Raw genomic sequence first — 26,865 nt, 5'->3', positions numbered from 1 at the left:
GTCAGTCAGACTGGTGATGCTGAGGCATGTTGTTGACTGGTCAGTCAGTCAGACTGGTGATGCTGAGGCATGTTGTTGACTGGTCAGTCAGTCAGACTGGTGATACTGAGGCATGTTGTTGACTGATCAGTCAGTCAGACTGGTGATACTGAGGCATGTTGTTGACTGGTCAGTCAGTCACACTGGTGATGCTGAGGCATGCTGTTGACTGGTCAGTCAGTCAGACTGGTGATACTGAGGCATGTTGTTGACTGGTCAGTCAGTCAGACTGGTGATACTGAGGCATGTTGTTGACTGATCAGTCAGACTGGTGATACTGAGGCATGTTGTTGACTGATCAGTCAGTCAGACTGGTGATGCTGAGGCATGTTGTTGACTGGTAAGTCAGTCAGACTGGTGATGCTGAGGCATGTTGATACTTGGCATGTTGTTGACTGGTCAGTCAGTCAGACTGGTGATACTGAGGCATGTTGTTGACTGGTAAGTCAGTCAGACTGGTGATACTGAGGCATGTTGTTGACTGGTCAGTCAGTCAGACTGGTGATACTGAGGCATGTTGTTGACTGGCAGTCAGACTGGTGATGCTGAGGCATGTTGTTGATTGGTCAGTCAGTCAGACTGGTGATACTGAGGCATGTTGTTGACTGGTCAGTAAGACTGGTGATACTGAGGCATGTTGTTGACTGATCAGTCAGTCAGACTGGTGATACTGAGGCATGTTGTTGACTGGTCAGTCAGTCAGACTGGTGATACTGAGGCATGTTGTTGACTGGTCAGTCAGACTGGTGATACTGAGGCATGTTGTTGACTGATCAGTCAGTCAGACTGGTGATGCTAAGGCATGTTGTTGACTGGTCAGTCAGTCAGACTGGTGATACTGAGGCATGTTGTTGACTGATCAGTCAGTCAGACTGGTGATACTGAGGCATGTTGTTGACTGGTCAGTCAGTCAGACTGGTGATACTGAGGCATGTTGTTGACTGATCAGTCAGTCAGACTGGTGATACTGAGGCATGTTGTTGACTGGTCAGTCAGTCAGACTGGTGATACTGAGGCATGTTATTGACTGGTCAGTCAGTCACACTGGTGATGCTGAGGCATGCTGTTGACTGGTCAGTCAGTCAGACTGGTGATACTGAGGCATGTTGTTGACTGGTCAGTCAGTCAGACTGGTGATACTGAGGCATGTTGTTGACTGATCAGTCAGTCAGACTGGTGATGCTGAGGCATGTTGTTGACTGGTCAGTCAGTCAGACTGGTGATGCTGAGGCATGTTGTTGACTGGTCAGTCAGTCAGACTGGTGATACTGAGGCATGTTGTTGACTGGCAGTCAGACTGGTGATGCTGAGGCATGTTGATACTTGGCATGTTGTTGGTCAGTCAGTCAAAAAATTCTACAGCTGCACCATCGAGAGCATCCTGACTGGTTGCATCACCGCCTGGTATGGCAACTGCTTGGCCTCTGACCGCAAGGCACTACAGAGGGTAGTGCGTACGGCCCAGTACATCACTGGGGCAAAGCTCCCTGCCATCCAGGACCTCTATACCAGGCGGTGTCAGAGGAAGGTCCTCAAAATTGTCAAAGACTCCAGCCACCCTAGTCATAGACTGTTCTCTCTGCTACCGCACGGCAAGCGGTACCGGAGTGCCAAGTCTAGGTCCAAAAGACTTCTCAACAGCTTCTACCCCCAAGCCATAAGACTCCTGAACAGCTAATCATGGCTACCCGGACTATTTGCACTGCCCCCCCACCCCATCCTTTTTACGCTGCTGCTACTCTGTTAAGTATTTATGCATAGTCACTTTAACTCTACCCACATGTACATATTACCTCAACTACCTCAACTAGCCGGTGCCCCCGCACATTGACTATGCAACGGTACCCCCCTGTATATATAGCCTCCCTACTGTCACTTTATTTTACTGTATATATAGCCTCCCTACTGTCACTTTATTTTACTTCTGCTCTTTTTTTCTCAACACTTTTTTGTTGTTGTTTTATTCTTACTTTTTTTGTTTAAAATAAATGCACTGTTGGTTAAGGGCTGTAAGTAAGCATTTCACTGTAATGTCTGCACCTGTTGTATTCGGCGCATGTGACCAATAAAATTTGATTTGATTTGATTTGATTTGATTTGACTGGTCAGTCAGTCAGACTGGTGATACTGAGGCATGTTGTTGACTGATCAGTCAGACTGGTGATACTGAGGCATGTTGTTGACTGGTCAGTCAGTCAGACTGGTGATACTGAGGCATGTTGTTGACTGGTCAGTCAGTCAGACTGGTGATACTGAGGCATGTTGTTGACTGGCAGTCAGACTGGTGATGCTGAGGCATGTTGTTGATTGGTCAGTCAGTCAGACTGGTGATACTGAGGCATGTGGTTGACTGGTCAGTCAGTCAGACTGGTGATACTGAGGCATGTTGTTGACTGATCAGTCAGTCAGACTGGTGATACTGAGGCATGTTGTTGACTGGTCAGTCAGTCAGACTGGTGATACTGAGGCATGTTGTTGACTGATCAGTCAGTCAGACTGGTGATACTGAGGCATGTTGTTGACTGGTCAGTCAGTCAGACTGGTGATACTGAGGCATGTTGTTGACTGGTCAGTCAGTCAGACTGGTGATACTGAGGCATGTTGTTGACTGATCAGTCAGACTGGTGATACTGAGGCATGTTGTTGACTGATCAGTCAGTCAGACTGGTGATGCTGAGGCATGTTGTTGACTGGTAAGTCAGTCAGACTGGTGATGCTGAGGCATGTTGTTGACTGGTCAGTCAGTCAGACTGGTGATACTGAGGCATGTTGTTGACTGGTCAGTCAGTCAGACTGGTGATACTGAGGCATGTTGTTGACTGGTCAGTCAGTCAGACTGGTGATACTGAGGCATGTTGTTGACTGGTCAGTCAGTCAGACTGGTGATACTGAGGCATGTTGTTGACTGGTCAGTCAGTCAGACTAGTGATACTGAGGCATGTTGTTGACTGGTCAGTCAGTCAGACTAGTGATGCTGAGGCATGTTGTTGACTGGTCAGTCAGTCAGACTGGTGATACTGAGGCATTTTGTTGACTGGTCAGTCAGTCAGACTGGTGATACTGAGGCATGTTGTTGATTGGTCAGTCAGTCAGACTGGTGATACTGAGGCATGTTGTTGACTGGCAGTCAGACTGGTGATGCTGAGGCATGTTGTTGATTGGTCAGTCAGTCAGACTGGTGATACTGAGGCATGTGGTTGACTGGTCAGTCAGTCAGACTGGTGATACTGAGGCATGTTGTTGACTGGCAGTCAGACTGGTGATGCTGAGGCATGTTGTTGATTGGTCAGTCAGTCAGACTGGTGATACTGAGGCATGTGGTTGACTGGTCAGTCAGTCAGACTGGTGATACTGAGGCATGTTGTTGACTGATCAGTCAGTCAGACTGGTGATACTGAGGCATGTTGTTGACTGATCAGTCAGTCAGACTGGTGATACTGAGGCATGTTGTTGACTGGTCAGTCAGTCAGACTGGTGATACTGAGGCATGTTGTTGACTGGTCAGTCAGTCACACTGGTGATGCTGAGGCATGTTGTTGACTGGTCAGTCAGTCAGACTGGTGATGCTGAGGCATGCTGTTGACTGGTCAGTCAGTCAGACTGGTGATACTGAGGCATGTTGTTGACTGATCAGTCAGACTGGTGATACTGAGGCATGTTGTTGACTGATCAGTCAGTCAGACTGGTGATGCTGAGGCATGTTGTTGACTGGTAAGTCAGTCAGACTGGTGATGCTGAGGCATGTTGTTGACTGGTCAGTCAGTCAGACTGGTGATACTGAGGCATGTTGTTGACTGGTCAGTCAGTCAGACTGGTGATACTGAGGCATGTTGTTGACTGGTCAGTCAGTCAGACTGGTGATACTGAGGCATGTTGTTGACTGGTCAGTCAGTCAGACTAGTGATGCTGAGGCATGTTGTTGACTGGTCAGTCAGTCAGACTGGTGATACTGAGGCATTTTGTTGACTGGTCAGTCAGTCAGACTGGTGATACTGAGGCATGTTGTTGATTGGTCAGTCAGTCAGACTGGTGATACTGAGGCATGTTGTTGACTGGCAGTCAGACTGGTGATGCTGAGGCATGTTGTTGATTGGTCAGTCAGTCAGACTGGTGATACTGAGGCATGTGGTTGACTGGTCAGTCAGTCAGACTGGTGATACTGAGGCATGTTGTTGACTGGCAGTCAGACTGGTGATGCTGAGGCATGTTGTTGATTGGTCAGTCAGTCAGACTGGTGATACTGAGGCATGTGGTTGACTGGTCAGTCAGTCAGACTGGTGATACTGAGGCATGTTGTTGACTGATCAGTCAGTCAGACTGGTGATACTGAGGCATGTTGTTGACTGGTCAGTCAGTCAGACTGGTGATACTGAGGCATGTTGTTGACTGGTCAGTCAGTCAGACTGGTGATACTGAGGCAGGTTGTTGACTGATCAGTCAGTCAGACTGGTGATACTGAGCCATGTTGTTGACTGATCAGTCAATTAGACTGGTGATACTGAGGCATGTTGTTGACTGATCAGTCAGTTAGACTGGTGATGCTGAGGCATGTTGTTGACTGGTCAGTCAGTCAGACTGGTGATACTGAGGCATGTTGTTGACTGGTCAGTCAGTCAGACTGGTGATACTGAGGCATGTTGTTGACTGGTCAGTCAGTCAGACTGGTGATACTGAGGCAGGTTGTTGACTGATCAGTCAGTCAGACTGGTGATACTGAGCCATGTTGTTGACTGATCAGTCAATTAGACTGGTGATACTGAGGCATGTTGTTGACTGATCAGTCAGTCAGACTGGTGATACTGAGGCATGTTGTTGACTGGTCAGTCAGTCAGACTGGTGATACTGAGGCATGTTGTTGACTGGTCAGTCAGTCAGACTGGTGATATTGAGGCATGTTGTTGACTGGTCAGTCAGTCAGACTAGTGATACTGAGGCATGTTGTTGACTGGTCAGTCAGTCAGACTGGTGATATTGAGGCATGTTGTTGACTGGTCAGTCAGTCAGACTAGTGATACTGAGGCATGTTGTTGACTGGTCAGTCAGTCAGACTAGTTATACTGAGGCATGTTGTTGACTGGTCAGTCAGTCAGACTGGTGATATTGAGGCATGTTGTTGACTGGTCAGTCAGTCAGACTAGTGATACTGAGGCATGTTGTTGACTGGTCAGTCAGTCAGACTGGTGATACTGAGGCATGTTGTTGACTGGTCAGTCAGTCAGACTGGTGATACTGAGGCATGTTGTTGACTGATCAGTCAGTCAGACTAGTTATACTGAGGCATGTTGTTGACTGGTCAGTCAGTCAGACTGGTGATATTGAGGCATGTTGTTGACTGGTCAGTCAGTCAGACTAGTGATACTGAGGCATGTTGTTGACTGGTCAGTCAGTCAGACTGGTGATACTGAGGCATGTTGTTGACTGGTCAGTCAGTCAGACTGGTGATACTGAGGCATGTTGTTGACTGATCAGTCAGTCAGACTGGTGATACTGAGGCATGTTGTTGACTGATCAGTCAGTCAGACTGGTGATGCTGAGGCATGTTGTTGACTGGTCAGTCAGTCAGACTGGTGATACTGAGGCATGTTGTTGACTGGTCAGTCAGTCAGACTGGTGATACTGAGGCATGTTGTTGACTGGTCAGTCAGAATGGTGATACTGAGGCATGTTGTTGACTGATCAGTCAGACTGGTGATACTGAGGCATGTTGTTGACTGGTCAGTCAGTCAGACTGGTGATGCTGAGGCATGTTGTTGACTGGTCAGTCAGACTGGTGATACTGAGGCATGTTGTTGACTGATCAGTCAGACTGGTGATACTGAGGCATGTTGTTGACTGATCAGTCAGACTGGTGATACTGAGGCATGTTGTTGACTGATCGGTCAGTCAGACTGGTGATACTGAGGCATGTTGTTGACTGGTAAGTCAGTCAGACTGGTGATACTGAGGCATGTTGTTGACTGGTGATGCTGAGGCATGTTGTTGACTGGTCAGTCAGTCAGACTGGTGATACTGAGGCATGTTCTTGACTGGTCAGTCAGTCAGACTGGTGATACTGAGCCATGTTGTTGACTGATCAGTCAGTTAGACTGGTGATACTGAGGCATGTTGTTGACTGATAAGTCAGTTAGACTGGTGATACTGAGGCATGTTGTTGACTGATCAGTCAGACTGGTGATACTGAGGCATGTTGTTGACTGGTCAGTAAGTCAGACTGGTGATACTGAGGCATGTTGTTGACTGATCAGTCAGACTGGTGATACTGAGGCATGTTGTTGACTGGTCAGTCAGTCAGACTGGTGATGCTGAGGCATGTTGTTGACTGGTCAGTCAGACTGGTGATACTGAGGCATGTTGTTGACTGATCAGTCAGACTGGTGATACTGAGGCATGTTGTTGACTGATCAGTCAGACTGGTGATACTGAGGCATGTTGTTGACTGATCGGTCAGTCAGACTGGTGATACTGAGGCATGTTGTTGACTGGTAAGTCAGTCAGACTGGTGATACTGAGGCATGTTGTTGACTGGTGATACTGAGGCATGTTGTTGACTGGTCAGTCAGTCAGACTGGTGATGCTGAGGCATGTTGTTGACTGGTCAGTCAGTCAGACTGGTGATGCTGAGGCATGTTGTTGACTGGTCAGTCAGTCAGACTGGTGATACTGAGGCATGTTGTTGACTGGCAGTCAGACTGGTGATGCTGAGGCATGTTGATACTTGGCATGTTGTTGGTCAGTCAGTCAAAAAATTCTACAGCTGCACCATCGAGAGCATCCTGACTGGTTGCATCACCGCCTGGTATGGCAACTGCTTGGCCTCTGACCGCAAGGCACTACAGAGGGTAGTGCGTACGGCCCAGTACATCACTGGGGCAAAGCTCCCTGCCATCCAGGACCTCTATACCAGGCGGTGTCAGAGGAAGGTCCTCAAAATTGTCAAAGACTCCAGCCACCCTAGTCATAGACTGTTCTCTCTGCTACCGCACGGCAAGCGGTACCGGAGTGCCAAGTCTAGGTCCAAAAGACTTCTCAACAGCTTCTACCCCCAAGCCATAAGACTCCTGAACAGCTAATCATGGCTACCCGGACTATTTGCACTGCCCCCCCACCCCATCCTTTTTACGCTGCTGCTACTCTGTTAAGTATTTATGCATAGTCACTTTAACTCTACCCACATGTACATATTACCTCAACTACCTCAACTAGCCGGTGCCCCCGCACATTGACTATGCAACGGTACCCCCCTGTATATATAGCCTCCCTACTGTCACTTTATTTTACTGTATATATAGCCTCCCTACTGTCACTTTATTTTACTTCTGCTCTTTTTTTCTCAACACTTTTTTGTTGTTGTTTTATTCTTACTTTTTTTGTTTAAAATAAATGCACTGTTGGTTAAGGGCTGTAAGTAAGCATTTCACTGTAATGTCTGCACCTGTTGTATTCGGCGCATGTGACCAATAAAATTTGATTTGATTTGATTTGATTTGATTTGACTGGTCAGTCAGTCAGACTGGTGATACTGAGGCATGTTGTTGACTGATCAGTCAGACTGGTGATACTGAGGCATGTTGTTGACTGGTCAGTCAGTCAGACTGGTGATACTGAGGCATGTTGTTGACTGGTCAGTCAGTCAGACTGGTGATACTGAGGCATGTTGTTGACTGGCAGTCAGACTGGTGATGCTGAGGCATGTTGTTGATTGGTCAGTCAGTCAGACTGGTGATACTGAGGCATGTGGTTGACTGGTCAGTCAGTCAGACTGGTGATACTGAGGCATGTTGTTGACTGATCAGTCAGTCAGACTGGTGATACTGAGGCATGTTGTTGACTGGTCAGTCAGTCAGACTGGTGATACTGAGGCATGTTGTTGACTGATCAGTCAGTCAGACTGGTGATACTGAGGCATGTTGTTGACTGGTCAGTCAGTCAGACTGGTGATACTGAGGCATGTTGTTGACTGGTCAGTCAGTCACACTGGTGATGCTGAGGCATGCTGTTGACTGGTCAGTCAGTCAGACTGGTGATACTGAGGCATGTTGTTGACTGGTCAGTCAGTCAGACTGGTGATACTGAGGCATGTTGTTGACTGATCAGTCAGACTGGTGATACTGAGGCATGTTGTTGACTGATCAGTCAGTCAGACTGGTGATGCTGAGGCATGTTGTTGACTGGTAAGTCAGTCAGACTGGTGATGCTGAGGCATGTTGTTGACTGGTCAGTCAGTCAGACTGGTGATACTGAGGCATGTTGTTGACTGGTCAGACTGGTGATACTGAGGCATGTTGTTGACTGGTCAGTCAGTCAGACTGGTGATACTGAGGCATGTTGTTGACTGGTCAGTCAGTCAGACTAGTGATACTGAGGCATGTTGTTGACTGGTCAGTCAGTCAGACTAGTGATGCTGAGGCATGTTGTTGACTGGTCAGTCAGTCAGACTGGTGATACTGAGGCATTTTGTTGACTGGTCAGTCAGTCAGACTGGTGATACTGAGGCATGTTGTTGATTGGTCAGTCAGTCAGACTGGTGATACTGAGGCATGTTGTTGACTGGCAGTCAGACTGGTGATGCTGAGGCATGTTGTTGATTGGTCAGTCAGTCAGACTGGTGATACTGAGGCATGTGGTTGACTGGTCAGTCAGTCAGACTGGTGATACTGAGGCATGTTGTTGACTGGCAGTCAGACTGGTGATGCTGAGGCATGTTGTTGATTGGTCAGTCAGTCAGACTGGTGATACTGAGGCATGTGGTTGACTGGTCAGTCAGTCAGACTGGTGATACTGAGGCATGTTGTTGACTGATCAGTCAGTCAGACTGGTGATACTGAGGCATGTTGTTGACTGATCAGTCAGTCAGACTGGTGATACTGAGGCATGTTGTTGACTGGTCAGTCAGTCAGACTGGTGATACTGAGGCATGTTGTTGACTGGTCAGTCAGTCACACTGGTGATGCTGAGGCATGTTGTTGACTGGTCAGTCAGTCAGACTGGTGATGCTGAGGCATGCTGTTGACTGGTCAGTCAGTCAGACTGGTGATACTGAGGCATGTTGTTGACTGATCAGTCAGACTGGTGATACTGAGGCATGTTGTTGACTGATCAGTCAGTCAGACTGGTGATGCTGAGGCATGTTGTTGACTGGTAAGTCAGTCAGACTGGTGATGCTGAGGCATGTTGTTGACTGGTCAGTCAGTCAGACTGGTGATACTGAGGCATGTTGTTGACTGGTCAGTCAGTCAGACTGGTGATACTGAGGCATGTTGTTGACTGGTCAGTCAGTCAGACTGGTGATACTGAGGCATGTTGTTGACTGGTCAGTCAGTCAGACTAGTGATACTGAGGCATGTTGTTGACTGGTCAGTCAGTCAGACTAGTGATGCTGAGGCATGTTGTTGACTGGTCAGTCAGTCAGACTGGTGATACTGAGGCATTTTGTTGACTGGTCAGTCAGTCAGACTGGTGATACTGAGGCATGTTGTTGATTGGTCAGTCAGTCAGACTGGTGATACTGAGGCATGTTGTTGACTGGCAGTCAGACTGGTGATGCTGAGGCATGTTGTTGATTGGTCAGTCAGTCAGACTGGTGATACTGAGGCATGTGGTTGACTGGTCAGTCAGTCAGACTGGTGATACTGAGGCATGTTGTTGACTGGCAGTCAGACTGGTGATGCTGAGGCATGTTGTTGATTGGTCAGTCAGTCAGACTGGTGATACTGAGGCATGTGGTTGACTGGTCAGTCAGTCAGACTGGTGATACTGAGGCATGTTGTTGACTGATCAGTCAGTCAGACTGGTGATACTGAGGCATGTTGTTGACTGGTCAGTCAGTCAGACTGGTGATACTGAGGCATGTTGTTGACTGGTCAGTCAGTCAGACTGGTGATACTGAGGCAGGTTGTTGACTGATCAGTCAGTCAGACTGGTGATACTGAGCCATGTTGTTGACTGATCAGTCAATTAGACTGGTGATACTGAGGCATGTTGTTGACTGATCAGTCAGTTAGACTGGTGATGCTGAGGCATGTTGTTGACTGGTCAGTCAGTCAGACTGGTGATACTGAGGCATGTTGTTGACTGGTAAGTCAGTCAGACTAGTTATACTGAGGCATGTTGTTGACTGGTCAGTCAGTCAGACTGGTGATACTGAGGCATGTTGTTGACTGGTCAGTCAGTCAGACTGGTGATACTGAGGCATGTTGTTGACTGGTCAGTCAGTCAGACTGGTGATACTGAGGCAGGTTGTTGACTGATCAGTCAGTCAGACTGGTGATACTGAGCCATGTTGTTGACTGATCAGTCAATTAGACTGGTGATACTGAGGCATGTTGTTGACTGATCAGTCAGTCAGACTGGTGATACTGAGGCATGTTGTTGACTGGTCAGTCAGTCAGACTGGTGATACTGAGGCATGTTGTTGACTGGTCAGTCAGTCAGACTGGTGATATTGAGGCATGTTGTTGACTGGTCAGTCAGTCAGACTAGTGATACTGAGGCATGTTGTTGACTGGTCAGTCAGTCAGACTGGTGATATTGAGGCATGTTGTTGACTGGTCAGTCAGTCAGACTAGTGATACTGAGGCATGTTGTTGACTGGTCAGTCAGTCAGACTAGTTATACTGAGGCATGTTGTTGACTGGTCAGTCAGTCAGACTGGTGATATTGAGGCATGTTGTTGACTGGTCAGTCAGTCAGACTAGTGATACTGAGGCATGTTGTTGACTGGTCAGTCAGTCAGACTGGTGATACTGAGGCATGTTGTTGACTGGTCAGTCAGTCAGACTGGTGATACTGAGGCATGTTGTTGACTGATCAGTCAGTCAGACTAGTTATACTGAGGCATGTTGTTGACTGGTCAGTCAGTCAGACTGGTGATATTGAGGCATGTTGTTGACTGGTCAGTCAGTCAGACTAGTGATACTGAGGCATGTTGTTGACTGGTCAGTCAGTCAGACTGGTGATACTGAGGCATGTTGTTGACTGGTCAGTCAGTCAGACTGGTGATACTGAGGCATGTTGTTGACTGATCAGTCAGTCAGACTGGTGATACTGAGGCATGTTGTTGACTGATCAGTCAGTCAGACTGGTGATGCTGAGGCATGTTGTTGACTGGTCAGTCAGTCAGACTGGTGATACTGAGGCATGTTGTTGACTGGTCAGTCAGTCAGACTGGTGATACTGAGGCATGTTGTTGACTGGTCAGTCAGAATGGTGATACTGAGGCATGTTGTTGACTGATCAGTCAGACTGGTGATACTGAGGCATGTTGTTGACTGGTCAGTCAGTCAGACTGGTGATGCTGAGGCATGTTGTTGACTGGTCAGTCAGACTGGTGATACTGAGGCATGTTGTTGACTGATCAGTCAGACTGGTGATACTGAGGCATGTTGTTGACTGATCAGTCAGACTGGTGATACTGAGGCATGTTGTTGACTGATCGGTCAGTCAGACTGGTGATACTGAGGCATGTTGTTGACTGGTAAGTCAGTCAGACTGGTGATACTGAGGCATGTTGTTGACTGGTGATGCTGAGGCATGTTGTTGACTGGTAAGTCAGTCAGACTGGTGATGCTGAGGCATGTTGTTGACTGGTCAGTCAGTCAGACTAGTGATACTGAGGCATGTTGTTGACTGGTCAGTAAGACTGGTGATGCTGAGGCATGTTGTTGACTGGTCAGTGAGTCAGACTGGTGATGCTGAGGCATGTTGTTGACTGGTCAGTCAGTCAGACTAGTGATACTGAGGCATGTTGTTGACTGGTCAGTCAGTCAGACTGGTGATGCTGAGGCATGTTGTTGACTGGTCAGTCAGTCAGACTGGTGATACTGAGGCATGTTGTTGACTGGTCAGTCAGTCAGACTGGTGATACTGAGGCATGTTGTTGACTGGTCAGTCAGTCAGACTGGTGATACTGAGGCATGTTGTTGACTGATCAGTCAGTCAGACTGGTGATGCTGAGGCATGTTGTTGACTGGTCAGTCAGTCAGACTAGTGATACTGAGGCATGTTGTTGACTGGTCAGTCAGTCAGACTGGTGATACTGAGGCATGTTGTTGACTGATTAGTCAGACTGGTGATGCTGAGGCATGTTGTTGACTGGTCAGACTGGTGATGCTGAGGCATGTTGTTGACTGGTCAGTCAGTCAGACTGGTGATGCTGAGGCATGTTGTTGACTGGTCAGTCAGTCAGACTGGTGATACTGAGGCATGTTGTTGACTGATCAGTCAGTCAGACTGGTGATACTGAGGCATGTTGTTGACTGGTCAGTCAGTCAGACTGGTGATACTGAGGCATGTTGTTGACTGATCAGTCAGTCAGACTGGTGATGCTGAGGCATGTTGTTTACTGGTCAGTCAGTCAGACTGGTGATACTGAGGCATGTTGTTGACTGATCAGTCAGTCAGACTGGTGATACGGAGGCATGTTGTTGACTGGTCAGTCAGTCAGACTGGTGATACGGAGGCATGTTGTTGACTGGTCAGTCAGTCAGACTGGTGATACGGAGGCATGTTGTTGACTGGTCAGTCAGTCAGACTGGTGATACTGAGGCATGTTGTTGACTGGTCAGTCAGTCAGACTGGTGATACTGAGGCATGTTCTTGACTGGTCAGTCAGTCAGACTGGTGATACTGAGCCATGTTGTTGACTGATCAGTCAGTTAGACTGGTGATACTGAGGCATGTTGTTGACTGATAAGTCAGTTAGACTGGTGATACTGAGGCATGTTGTTGACTGATCAGTCAGACTGGTGATACTGAGGCATGTTGTTGACTGGTCAGTAAGTCAGACTGGTGATACTGAGGCATGTTGTTGACTGATCAGTCAGTCAGACTGGTGATACTGAGGCATGTTGTTAACTGGTCAGTCAGTCAGACTGGTGATACTGAGGCATGTTGTTGACTGATAAGTCAGTTAGACTAGTGATGCTGAGGCGTGTTGTTGACTGGTCAGTCAGTCAGACTGGTGATACTGAGGCATGTTGTTGACTGATAAGTCAGTTAGACTAGTGATGCTGAGGCATGTTGTTGACTGGTCAGTCAGTCAGACTGGTGATACTGAGGCAGGTTGTTGACTGATAAGTCAGTTAGACTAGTGATGCTGAGGCATGTGGTTGACTGGTCAGTCAGTCAGACTGGTGATACTGAGGCATGTTCTTGACTGGTCAGTCAGTTAGACTGGTGATGCTGAGGCATGTTGTTGACTGGTCAGTCAGTTAGACTGGTGATGCTGAGGCATGTTGTTGACTGGTCAGTCAGTCAGACTGGTGATACTGGGGCATGTTGTTGACTGGTCAGTCAGTCAGACTAGTGATACTGAGGCATGTTGTTGACTGATCAGTCAGACTGGTGATACTGAGGCATGTTGTTGACTGGTCAGTCAGTCAGACTAGTGATACTGAGGCATGTTGTTGACTGATCAGTCAGACTGGTGATACTGAGGCATGTTGTTGACTGATCAGTCAGACTGGTGATACTGAGGCATGTTGTTGACTGATCAGTCAGACTGGTGATAGTGAGGCATGTTGTTGACTGCGCTCCACATCAGACAGACAGGAGGAGTGAATAATACCACAAAGCTCTTTGGACATTCTTTACTTTGTCTGCTCATTTTATGTATTTATTTCTAAATCTAGAAGGTACATAATAATGACATTAAGTTGAGATGTTTCATTATGATTTATTAAGCTGGTTGAGATGTAGGCCCTAGGTGTTTGATTACCCCTAAACCTAGTGTGGGCTATGTTGCATCATGTCTGTATCGTACTGTATAGTGTGACCCTACCTGGATATCCATTGCTGTCCATGTCCACATTGCCAGAGATTGATTGGCCGAACATCTGGAGGGCGGGGCTAATGCTCTGTCCAGACAGTCTCTGCAATGAATTATATAAAGCGTGAGATAGAACACATACATCCAAGCACACGAGCATGCATGATGCATGCAAGTACACACACACACACACACACTGACCTGTCAGACCAACACTAGCGAACACATTACTGTAGCAGGAGGGATCAGCATTATACCGTCTAACAGTTTGAAGCACCAGTCTGCTACCACTACTATAACAGACCACTGTCTGCTACCACTACTATAACAGACCACTGTCTGCTACCACTACTATAACAGACCACTGTCTGCTACCACTACTATAACAGACCACTGTCTGCTACCACTACTACAACACACCACTGTCTGCTACCACTACTATAACAGACCACTGTCTGCTACCACTACTACAACACACCACTGTCTGCTACCACTACTATAACAGACCACTGTCTGCTACCACTACTATAACACACCACTGTCTGCTACCACTACTATAACAGACCACTGTCTGCTACCACTACTATAACAGACCACTGTCTGCTACCACTACTATAACAGACCACTGTCTGCTACCACTAATATAACAGACCACTGTCTGCTACCACTACTATAACAGACCACTGTCTGCTACCACTACTATAACAGACCACTGTCTGCTACCACTACTATAACAGACCACTGTCTGCTACCACTACTACAACACACCACTGTCTGCTACCACTACTATAACACACCACTGTCTGCTACCACTACTATAACACACCACTGTCTGCTACCACTACTATAACACACCACTGTCTGCTACCACTACTATAACACACCACTGTATGCTACCACTACTATAACACACCACTGTCTGCTACCACTACTATAACACACCACTGTGTGCTACCACTACTATAACAGACCACTGTCTGCTACCACTACTATAACACACCACTGTTATAACACACCACTGTCTGCTACCACTGCTATAACAGACCACTGTCTGCTACCACTACTATAACAGACCACTGTCTGCTACCACTACTATAACAGACCACTGTCTGCTACCACTACTATAACAGACCACTGTCTGCTACCACTACTACAACACACCACTGTCTGCTACCACTACTATAACAGACCACTGTCTGCTACCACTACTATAACATACCACTGTCTGCTACCACTACTATAACACACCACTGTCTGCTACCACTACTATAACAGACTGAACAAGGCTAGGGTTGGAGAAGACTATTACATTTCACCTGATACTGTACCTCTGTATCTGTCAGTAGATAAAGCTGATGGACTACTGACAGACCCTATTCTCTATGTAGTGCATTATTTTTGACCTGGGACCTATTGGCTCCGGTGAAAAGTAGTGCCATTTGGGACTCACCCTGTATAATATTTCATGGGGATAATATCCATTGTGGGGAGCCTTTGTTCTGTGTTTTCGGCTAATGAAAACACACTCCTGTGTGTGCGCGTGTGTGTGTGTTCATATTAGATGAGTACTTTGTACCAGACTACTGGCTAATGAAAACAAACAACCTCCTGGGGGACTGATGTTCATGTTAGATGAGTGTAAAATCTCTTCCCAGGATAGCATTACCACCTTGGGCTTTATGACACATTAGTCAGAGTCTGCTTCCCAAATGGAACCCTATTCCTTATTTAGTGCACATAGAGCTCTGGTCAAAAGCACTGCACTATAGGGAATAGGGTGCCATTTGGGATGCAGCCAGAGAGTGATACTGCTGCTGTGTCAACACAGATGGAGCTGTGATGTTATCGTTGTTGCTAACACAATACGGTGTGTGTGTTTGTGTGTGTGTGTGTGTGTGTGTGTGTGTGTGTGTGTGTGTGTGTGTGTGTATGTGCGTGCTGGTGTGTGCAGACTAAACTAGAAATTAAAAACAGATGATAATTCTATTTTATGTTGTTGGTCTCAAACACCAGGGACATAATGTCTCAATTGTCTTGTATCTCTTCCTCCAATTCCAGCCTATAGTGGTGGTATATTGATGTACCCAAGGTGTTGATTACTTGTTGTGTCTAACCATTGAAAGGGTCTCTACCATAGAATATTTGGTGACGATTCCTGTGACATCACCATGGTAAATGTAGACCGCTCCACCGTAGTCATCTTCTTTGGGTGCTCCTATGGCCACATCTAGAGAGAGGGAGAGAGAGAGGAGAGAGAGAGAAGCAGAGAGAGAAAGGCAGAGAGAGAGAGAGAGAGACAGACAGACAGGCAGAGGGAGAGATAGAGACAGAGGGAGAGAGAGAGAGAGGCAGAGAGACAGACAGACAGACAGAGGGAGAGAGAGAGACAGAGAGAGAGAGGCAGAGAGAGAGAGGCAGAGAGAGAGAGAGAGAGAGAGAGAGGCAGAGAGAGAGGCAGAGATAGAGAGAGAGAGAGGCAGAGAGAGAGAGAGAGAGAGAGAGAGAGAGAGAGAGAGAGAGAGAGACAGACAGACAGACAGACAGACAGACAGACAGACAGACAGACAGACAGACAGACAGACAGAGATAGAGACAGAGGGAGAGAGAGAGAGGCAGAGAGAGAGAGAGAGAGAGAGAGAGAGAGAGAGAGAGAGAGGGAGAGGGAGAGGGAGAGGGAGAGGGAGAGGGAGAGAGAGAGAGAGAGAGAGAGAGAGAGGCAGAGAGAGAGAGAGAGAGGCAGAGCGAGAGAGAGAGAGAGAGAGAGAGAGAGAGATAGGGAGAGAGAGAGAGGGAAAGAGAGAGAGGGAGAGAGAGGCAGAGAGAGAGAGAGAGAAAATTTGACATACCAATTAGGATCTGGCTAAAAATACTTGAATCAGTTATAGAACCCATTGCCTTTTATGGTTTTGAGGTCTGGGGTCTGCTCACCAACCAAGAATTCACAAAATGGGAAAAACACCAAATTGAGACTCTGCATGCAGAATTCAGCAAAAATATCCTCTGTGTACAACGTAAAACACCAAATAATGTATACAGAGCAGAATTAGGCCGATACCCGCTAATTATCAAAATCCAGAAAAGAGCTGTTCAATTCTATCAACACTTAAAAGGAAGCGATTCCCAAACCTTCCATAACAAAACCATCACCTACAGAGAGATGAACTTGGAGAAGAGTCCCCTAAGTAAGCTGGTCCTTGGGCTCTGTTCACAAACACAAACAGACCCCACAGAGCCCCAGGACAGTAACACAATTAGACCCAACCAAATCATGAGAAAACAAAAAGAGAATTACTTGACACATTGGAAAGAATTAACAAAAAAAACAGAGCAAACTAGAATGCTATTTGGCCCTAAACAGAGAGTACACAGTGGCAGAATACCTGACCACTGTGACTGACCCAAACTTAAGGAAAGCTTTGACTATGTACAGACTCAGTACGCATAGCCTTGCTATTGAGAAAGGCCGCCGTAGGCAGACTTGGCTCTCAAGAGAAGACAGGCTATGTGCACACTGCCCACAAAATGAGGTGGAATCTGAGCTGCACTTCCTAACCTCCTGCCAAATGTATGACCATATTAGAGATACATATTTCCCTCAGATTACAGAGATCCACAAAGTATTCAAAAACATACCCAATTTTGATAAAGTACCTTATCTACTGGGTGAAAAACGACAGTGTGCCATCACAGCAGCAAGATTTGTGACCTGTTGCCACAAGAAAAGGGCAACCAGTGAAGAATAAACACCATTGTAAATACAACCCATATTTATGTTTATTTATTTTCCCATTTGTACTTTAACTATTTGCACATTGTTACAACACTATATATAGACATACAGTGAGGGAAAAAAGTATTTGATCCCTTGCTGATTTTGTACGTTTGTCCACTGACAAAGACATGATCAGTCTATAATTTTAATGGTAGGTTTATTTGAACAGTGAGAGACAGAATAACAACAAAGAAATCTAGAAAAACGCATGTCAAAAATGTTATAAATTGATTTGCATTTTAATGAGGGAAATAAGTATTTGACCCCTATGCAAAACATGACTTAGTACTTGGTGGCAAAACCCTTGTTGGCAATCACAGAGGTCAGACGTTTCTTATATTTGGCCACCAGGTTTGCACACATCTCAGGAGGGATTTTGTCCCACTCCTCTTTGCAGATCTTCTCCAAGTCATTAAGGTTTCGAGCCTGACGTTTGGCAACTCGAACCTTCAGCTCCCTCCACAGATTTTCTATGGGATTAAGGTCTGGAGACTGGCTAGGCCACTCCAGGACCTTAATGTGCCTCTTCTTGCCCTGGCTGAGGGAAGGAGGTTCTCACCCAAGATTTGACGGTACATGGCCCCGTCCATCGTCCCTTTGATGTGGTGAAGTTGTCCTGTCCCCTTAGCAGAAACCCCCCCCCCCCCAAAGCATAATGTTTCCACCTCCATGTTTGATGGTGGGGATGGTGTTCTTAGGGTCATAGGCAGCATTCCTCCTCCTCCAAACACGGTAAGTTGAGTTGATGCCAAAGAGCTCGATTTTGGTCTCATCTGACCACAACACTTTCACCCAGTTCTCATTGACAAGATCCTCCCGTGTAGTTCTGGGCTGATTCCTCACCGTTCTCATGATCATTGAAACTCCACAAGGTGAGATCTTGCATGGAGCCCCAGGCCGAGGGAGATTGACAGTTCTTTTGTGTTTCTTCCATTTGCGAATAATCGCACCAACTGTTGTCACCTTCTCACCAAGCTGCTTGGCGATGGTCTTGTAGCCCATTCCAGCCTTGTGTAGGTCTACAATCTTGTCCCTGACATCCTTGGAGAGCTCTTTGGTCTTGGCCATGGTGGAGAGTTTGGAATCTGATTGATTGATTGCTTCTGTGGACAGGTGTCTTTTATACAGGTAACAAGATGAGATTAGGAGCACTCCCTTTAAGAGTGTGCTCCTAATCTCAGCTCGTTACCTGTATAAAAGACACCTGGGAGCCAGAAATCTTTCTGATTGAGAGGGGGTCAAATACTTATTTCCCTCATTAAAATGCAAATCAATTTATAACATTTTTGACATGCGTTTTTCTGGATTTTTTTGTTGTTATTCTGTCTCTCACTGTTCAAATAAACCTACCATTAAAATTATAGACTGATCATTTCTTTGTCAGTGGGCAAACGTACAAAATCAGCAGGGGATCAAATACTTTTTTCCCTCACTGTAATATGACATTTGAAATGTCTGTATTCTTTTGGAACTTCTGAGTGTAATGTTTACTGTTAATATTTTTTGTTTATTTCACTTTTGTTTACTATCTACTTCACTTGTTTTGGCAATGTTAACATACGTTTCCCATGCCAATAAAGCCCTTAAATTGAATTGCATTGAATTGAGAGAGAGAACGTTTCGTTTTTTGCTCTAGCTCTACACATCTGATTCAAATAATCAAAGCTTGATGATGAGTTGGTTATTTGAATCATCTGTGTAGGGCTAGGGCAAGAACCAAAACATGCACCCGGGGGGAGGGGGGGGGGGGGGGGGGGCAGGACAGAGTTTGTGAAACCCTGTCTTAAAAGACAAGCGTTGTCAGTGCCCATAAACCCCTGTATGAGACCTCTGTGAGAGTGGAAACAGAACCATAAAGCTGAAGGCAAAAGGTTCATACTTCGACTGCATCCCAAATGGCACCCTACTCCCTGCATAGTGCACAACTTTTGATCAGGGCCCATAGGGAAGGCTCTGGTCAAAAGTTGTGCACTACGTCCCCTTATCCTCCCTCGCAACAAAACCTGGAAAATGCCTTTTTAAAACAAAAACAGTTTTTCAGTGATGTTGTTATAGCATGCCTCAGCGAAAAGTGAATGTTTTAAAACTGAATCATATCATGGATAAGAAACTCTTCAAGGTTTATAATGTGGTTTAGCAACATGGTTTACTAAGTACCTCATCATATTAATTTTACATTGTCAAATGTGGGACGTTGAAAGCTGAAAGCAATTCTCACTTTAAACATCCTGAATGTAATTGTTGGGTGTAAAGTTATTGTTTGGCTTATCTTCCACTTTTCTAGTGAATTAGTCTTATCTAAAAAGCTGGAATCATATTGAACAATAGCTAGGTTTCCATCCAATTGGCTACAGATTTTGATGCGGAAATTCTCAAATCCGCATAAAAAAAATATGCAAATTTTCCCACCAGATATGTTTCAAATTGACGTGTTGCAGATAAAAGGCTGTGTGTGATGACGTAGTGCACATAAAATAACTTTTGCGGTTAAATTCCCATGTACCAAATAAAAAAATACAAGTTTAATGGGTTTCCGTCACATTTGTAACTCTACTAATGGTTTTGTCACAAAGAAATGATGCGTTATATAGTGAATGTGCCCACTCTGGTATTGGCACGTGTTCTAGCCAACAGCTCGCCGATACAGTGCAGGTATAGCCTACATGAGATTATTATGGACAAAAAGATAATTTTTATTTGTCAAATGGCAGCCAAGCATCGATCATCATGTCACTAGAATAAACCCTAGATATTTATTGGAAAGGAGCATCAAGCTCATCACCTTACACTTTCACCACCCTGTGAAGTTCATCATAACTTATTTCATCTGTAGCCTAATAAACTGCATACTTTCCTGAGTCGTAGTGGGAGGACCACACAACATGTCATCGCGTGGCTCCAAGTGTACTTCGATATGATGGTTATTATATCAATATTTGCGCATAAAAGCGTGTCCACGGCTATTTCTCGCATAATTAATTTTAATCGACACAAAAAAATCCCACCTTGTCTAGTGTATTTTGTTTTGTTGACATTTGGAAAGTTTACTGACAAATTTGCTGTTTCCATTTGGCCTGTCGTGCCTCCAGTCTAACAGTAGATTCCTCATCAGGTAATGTGAGACCGTGTTACTGCTCTCCAGTCTAACAGTAGATTCCTCATCAGATAATGTGAGACCGTGTTAATGCTCTCCAGTCTAACAGTAGATTCCTCATCAAATAATGTGAGACCGTGTTAATGGTTTCCAGAGGAAGGCCCTCAAAATTGTCAAAGACTCCAGCCACCCTAGTCATAGACTGTTCTCTCTGCTACCGCACGGCAAGCGGTACCGGAGCGCCAAGTCTAGGTCCCTGGGACCACCCATACACAAAAATGTATGCACGCATGACTGTAAGTCGCTTTGGATAAAAGCGTCTGCTAAATGGCATATTATTATTATTATTATTTATTTTATTTTACTTTTGCTCTTTTTTTCTCAACACTTTTTTGTTGTTGTTTTATTTTACTTTTTTATTAAAAATAAATGCACTGTTGGTTAAGGGCTGTAAGTAAGCATTTCACTGTAATGTCTGCACCTGTTGTATTCGGCGCATGTGGCCAATAAAATTTGATCTGATTTGATTTGATCAGTAGATTCTTCATCAGATAATGTGAGACAGTGTTAATGGTCTCCTTTCTATCAGTAGATTCTTCATCAGATAATTATGAGACAGTGTTAATGGTCTCCTGTCTATCCAGTCCTTAACCCCATATCACTTCTCTGATTCTGAAAGGTGAATATAGGGTGGCAGGTAGCTTAGTGGTTAAGAGCGTTGTGCCAGTAACCGAAAGGTTGCTGATTCTAATCCCTGAGCCGACTAGGTGAAAAATCTGTCGATGTGCCCTTGAGCAAGGCACTTAACCCTAATTGCTCCTGTAAGTCGCTCTGGATAAATGACTAAAATGTAAAATGTTTGGCACTACATAACAGACTAGCCACTGTAACAGGCCCTACAGGCTAGATGGGAGCATGATGGCATTGGGCCCTACAGGCTAGATGGGATCATGATGGCATTGGGCCCTACAGGCTAGATAATAATAATAATAATAATAATATGCCATTTAGCAGACGCTTTTATCCAAAGCGACTTACAGTCATGCGTGCATATTTATTTTTTTTTTGTGTACGTGTGGTCCCGGGGATCGAACCCACTACCTTGGTGTTACAAGCGCCGTGCTCTACCAGGCTAGATGGGATCATGATGGCATTGGGCCCTACAGCCCTACAGGCTAGATGGGATCATAATGGCATTGGGCCCTACAGCCCTACAGGCTAGATGGGATCATGATGGCATTGGGCCCTACAGCCCTACAGGCTAGATGGGATCATGATGGCATCAGGCCCTACAGCCTAGATGGGAGCATGATGGCATTGGCCCCTACAGCCTAGATAGGAGCTGTAGGGGCTAGATGGGATCATGATGGCATTGGGCCCTACAGCCCTACAGGCTAGATGGGATCATGATGGCATTGGGCCCTACAGCCCTACAGGCTAGATGGGATCATGATGGCATTGGGCCCTACGACACTACAGGCTAGATGGGATCATGATGGCATCAGGCCCTACAGCCTAGATGGGAGCATGATGGCATCAGGCCCTACAGCCTAGATGGGAGCATGATGGCATTGGCCCCTACAGCCTAGATAGGAGCATGATGGCATTGGCCCCTACAGCCTAGATAGGAGCATGATGGCATTGGCCCATACAGCCTAGATAGGAGCATGATGGCATTGGGCCCTACAGCCTAGATGGGAGCATGATGGCATTGGCCCCTACAGCCTAGATAGGAGCATGATGGCATTGGCCCCTACAGCCTAGATAGGAGCATGATGGCATTGGCCCCTACAGCCTAGATAGGAGCATGATGGCATTGGGCCCTACAGCCTAGATAGGAGCATGATGGCATTGGCCCTTACAGCCTAGATAGGAGCATGATGGCATTGGGCCCTACAGCCTAGATAGGAGCATGATGGCATTGGGCCCTACAGCCTAGATAGGAGCATGATGGCATTGGGCCCTACAGCCTAGATAGGAGCATGATGGCATTGGGCCCTACAGCCTAGATAGGAGCATGATGGCATTGGGCCCTACAGCCTAGATAGGAGCATGATGGCATTGGCCCCTACAGCCTAGATAGGAGCATGATGGCATTGGGCCCTACAGCCTAGATAGGAGCATGATGGCATTGGGCCCTACAGCCTAGATAGGAGCATGATGGCATTGGCCCCTACAGCCTAGATAGGAGCATGATGGCATTGGGCCCTACAGCCTAGATAGGAGCATGATGGCATTGGGCCCTACAGCCTAGATAGGAGCATGATGGCATTGGGCCCTACAGCCTAGATGGGAGCATGATGGCATTGGGCCCTACAGCCTAGATAGGAGCATGATGGCATTGGGCCCTACAGCCTAGATAGGAGCATGATGGCATTGGGCCCTACAGCCTAGATAGGAGCATGATGGCATTGGCCCCTACAGCCTAGATAGGAGCATGATGGCATTGGGCCCTACAGCCTAGATGGGAGCATGATGGCATTGGGCCCTACAGCCTAGATAGGAGCATGATGGCATTGGGCCCTACAGCCTAGATGGGAGCATGATGGCATTGGGCCCTACAGCCTAGATAGGAGCATGATGGCATTGGGCCCTACAGCGTAGATAGGAGCATGATGGCATTGGGCCCTACAGCCTAGATAGGAGCATGATGGCATTGGCCCCTACAGCCTAGATAGGAGCATGATGGCATTGGGCCCTACAGCCTAGATAGGAGCATGATGGCATTGGGCCCTACAGCCTAGATAGGAGCATGATGGCATTGGGCCCTACAGCCTAGATAGGAGCATGATGGCATTGGCCCCTACAGCCTAGATAGGAGCATGATGGCATTGGGCCCTACAGCCTAGATAGGAGCATGATGGCATTGGCCCCTACAGCCTAGATAGGAGCATGATGGCATTGGGCCCTACAGCCTAGATAGGAGCATGATGGCATTGGGCCCTACAGCCTAGATAGGAGCATGATGGCATTGGGCCCTACAGCCTAGATAGGAGCATGATGGCATTGGGCCCTACAGCCTAGATAGGAGCATGATGGCATTGGGCCCTACAGCCTAGATAGGAGCATGATGGCATTGGCCCCTACAGCCTAGATAGGAGCATGATGGCATTGGGCCCTACAGCCTAGATGGGAGCATGATGGCATTGGGCCCTACAACCTAGATAGAAGCATGATGGCATTGGGCCCTACAGCCTAGATGGGAGCATGATGGCATTGGGCCCTACAGCCTAGATAGGAGCATGATGGCATTGGGCCCTACAGCCTAGATAGGAGCATGATGGCATTGGGCCCTACAGCCTAGATAGGAGCATGATGGCATTGGCCCCTACAGCCTAGATAGGAGCATGATGGCATTGGGCACCTACAGCCTAGATAGGAGCATGATGGCATTGGGCCCTACAGCCTAGATAGGAGCATGATGGCATTGGGCACCTACAGCCTAGATAGGAGCATGATGGCATTGGGCCCTACAGCCTAGATAGGAGCATGATGGCATTGGGCCCTACAGCCTAGATAGGAGCATGATGGCATTGGCCCCTACAGCCTAGATAGGAGCATGATGGCATTGGGCCCTACAGCCCTACAGCCTAGATAGGAGCATGATGGCATTGGCCCCTACAGCCTAGATAGGAGCATGATGGCATTGGGCCCTACAGCCCTACAGCCTAGATAGGAGCATGATGGCATTGGGCCCTACAGCCTAGATAGGAGCATGATGGCATTGGGCCCTACAGCCTAGATAGGAGCATGATGGCATTGGGCCCTACAGCCTAGATAGGAGCATGATGGCATTGGGCCCTACAGCCTAGATGGGAGCATGATGGCATTGGGCCCTACAGCCTAGATGGGAGCATGATGGCATTGGCCCCTACAGCCTAGATAGGAGCATGATGGCATTGGGCCCTACAGCCTAGATGGGAGCATGATGGCATTGGGCCCTACAGCCTAGATGGGAGCATGATGGCATTGGCCCCTACAGCCTAGATGGGAGCATGATGGCATTGGCCCCTACAGCCTAGATAGGAGCATGATGGCATTGGGCCCTACAGCCTAGATGGGAGCATGATGGCATTGGCCCCTACAGCCTAGATAGGAGCATGATGGCATTGGGCCCTACAGCCTAGATAGGAGCATGATGGCATTGGGCCCTACAGCCTAGATGGGAGCATGATGGCATTGGCCCCTACAGCCTAGATAGGAGCATGATGGCATTGGGCCCTACAGCCTAGATGGGAGCATGATGGCATTGGCCCCTACAGCCTAGATAGGAGCATGATGGCATTGGGCCCTACAGCCTAGATAGGAGCATGATGGCATTGGGCCCTACAGCCTAGATGGGAGCATGATGGCATTGGCCCCTACAGCCTAGATAGGAGCATGATGGCATTGGGCCCTACAGCCTAGATGGGAGCATGATGGCATTGGCCCCTACAGCCTAGATAGGAGCATGATGGCATTGGGCCCTACAGCCTAGATAGGAGCATGATGGCATTGGGCCCTACAGCCTAGATAGGAGCATGATGGCATTGGGCCCTACAGCCCTACAGCCTAGATAGGAGCATGATGGCATTGGGCCCTACAGCCTAGATAGGAGCATGATGGCATTGGGCCCTACAGCCCTACAGCCTAGATAGGAGCATGATGGCATTGGGCCCTACAGCCTAGATAGGAGCATGATGGCATTGGGCCCTACAGCCTAGATAGGAGCATGATGGCATTGGGCCCTACAGCCTAGATAGGAGCATGATGGCATTGGGCCCTACAGCCTAGATGGGAGCATGATGGCATTGGCCCCTACAGCCTAGATAGGAGCATGATGGCATTGGGCCCTACAGCCTAGATAGGAGCATGATGGCATTGGGCCCTACAGCCTAGATGGGAGCATGATGGCATTGGCCCCTACAGCCTAGATAGGAGCATGATGGCATTGGGCCCTACAGCCTAGATGGGAGCATGATGGCATTGGCCCCTACAGCCTAGATAGGAGCATGATGGCATTGGGCCCTACAGCCTAGATAGGAGCATGATGGCATTGGGCCCTACAGCCTAGATAGGAGCATGATGGCATTGGGCCCTACAGCCCTACAGCCTAGATAGGAGCATGATGGCATTGGGCCCTACAGCCTAGATAGGAGCATGATGGCATTGGGCCCTACAGCCCTACAGCCTAGATAGGAGCATGATGGCATTGGGCCCTACAGCCTAGATAGGAGCATGATGGCATTGGGCCCTACAGCCTAGATAGGAGCATGATGGCATTGGGCCCTACAGCCTAGATAGGAGCATGATGGCATTGGGCCCTACAGCCTAGATGGGAGCATGATGGCATTGGGCCCTACAGCCTAGATGGGAGCATGATGGCATTGGCCCCTACAGCCTAGATAGGAGCATGATGGCATTGGGCCCTACAGCCTAGATGGGAGCATGATGGCATTGGGCCCTACAGCCTAGATGGGAGCATGATGGCATTGGCCCCTACAGCCTAGATGGGAGCATGATGGCATTGGCCCCTACAGCCTAGATAGGAGCATGATGGCATTGGGCCCTACAGCCTAGATGGGAGCATGATGGCATTGGCCCCTACAGCCTAGATAGGAGCATGATGGCATTGGGCCCTACAGCCTAGATAGGAGCATGATGGCATTGGCCCCTACAGCCTAGATAGGAGCATGATGGCATTGGGCCCTACAGCCTAGATAGGAGCATGATGGCATTGGCCCCTACAGCCTAGATAGGAGCATGATGGCATTGGGCCCTACAGCCTAGATAGGAGCATGATGGCATTGGGCCCTACAGCCTAGATAGGAGCATGATGGCATTGGGCCCTACAGCCTAGATAGGAGCATGATGGCATTGGGCCCTACAGCCTAGATAGGAGCATGATGGCATTGGCCCCTACAGCCTAGATAGGAGCATGATGGCATTGGGCCCTACAGCCTAGATGGGAGCATGATGGCATTGGGCCCTACAACCTAGATAGGAGCATGATGGCATTGGGCCCTACAGCCTAGATGGGAGCATGATGGCATTGGGCCCTACAGCCTAGATAGGAGCATGATGGCATTGGGCCCTACAGCCTAGATAGGAGCATGATGGCATTGGGCCCTACAGCCTAGATAGGAGCATGATGGCATTGGCCCCTACAGCCTAGATAGGAGCATGATGGCATTGGGCACCTACAGCCTAGATAGG

General features: G+C 47.5%; 1 protein-coding gene across 1 annotated transcript in view; it reads right to left on the bottom strand.

Annotated features, from left to right (window-relative positions):
• Positions 1-26,865, bottom strand: part of itga9 (integrin, alpha 9) — a gene marked incomplete at its 5' end in the record, with an annotated part of 212,985 nt that overhangs the window by 105,360 nt on the left and 80,760 nt on the right. The window contains 2 exons of the mRNA XM_084165747.1: positions 13,817-13,907; positions 15,937-16,031. Coding sequence (XP_084021873.1) covers positions 13,817-13,907; positions 15,937-16,031 — 186 coding nt within the window. The remainder of the gene's footprint in view (positions 1-13,816; positions 13,908-15,936; positions 16,032-26,865) is intronic.

The sequence above is a fragment of the Coregonus lavaretus genome, assembly GCF_964263955.1.
Source record: "Coregonus lavaretus genome assembly, chromosome: 1".
NCBI lineage: Eukaryota > Metazoa > Chordata > Actinopteri > Salmoniformes > Salmonidae > Coregonus > Coregonus lavaretus.
The sequence above is the reverse complement of the archived record's forward strand: the minus strand, read 5'-3'. Positions and strand labels throughout refer to the sequence as shown.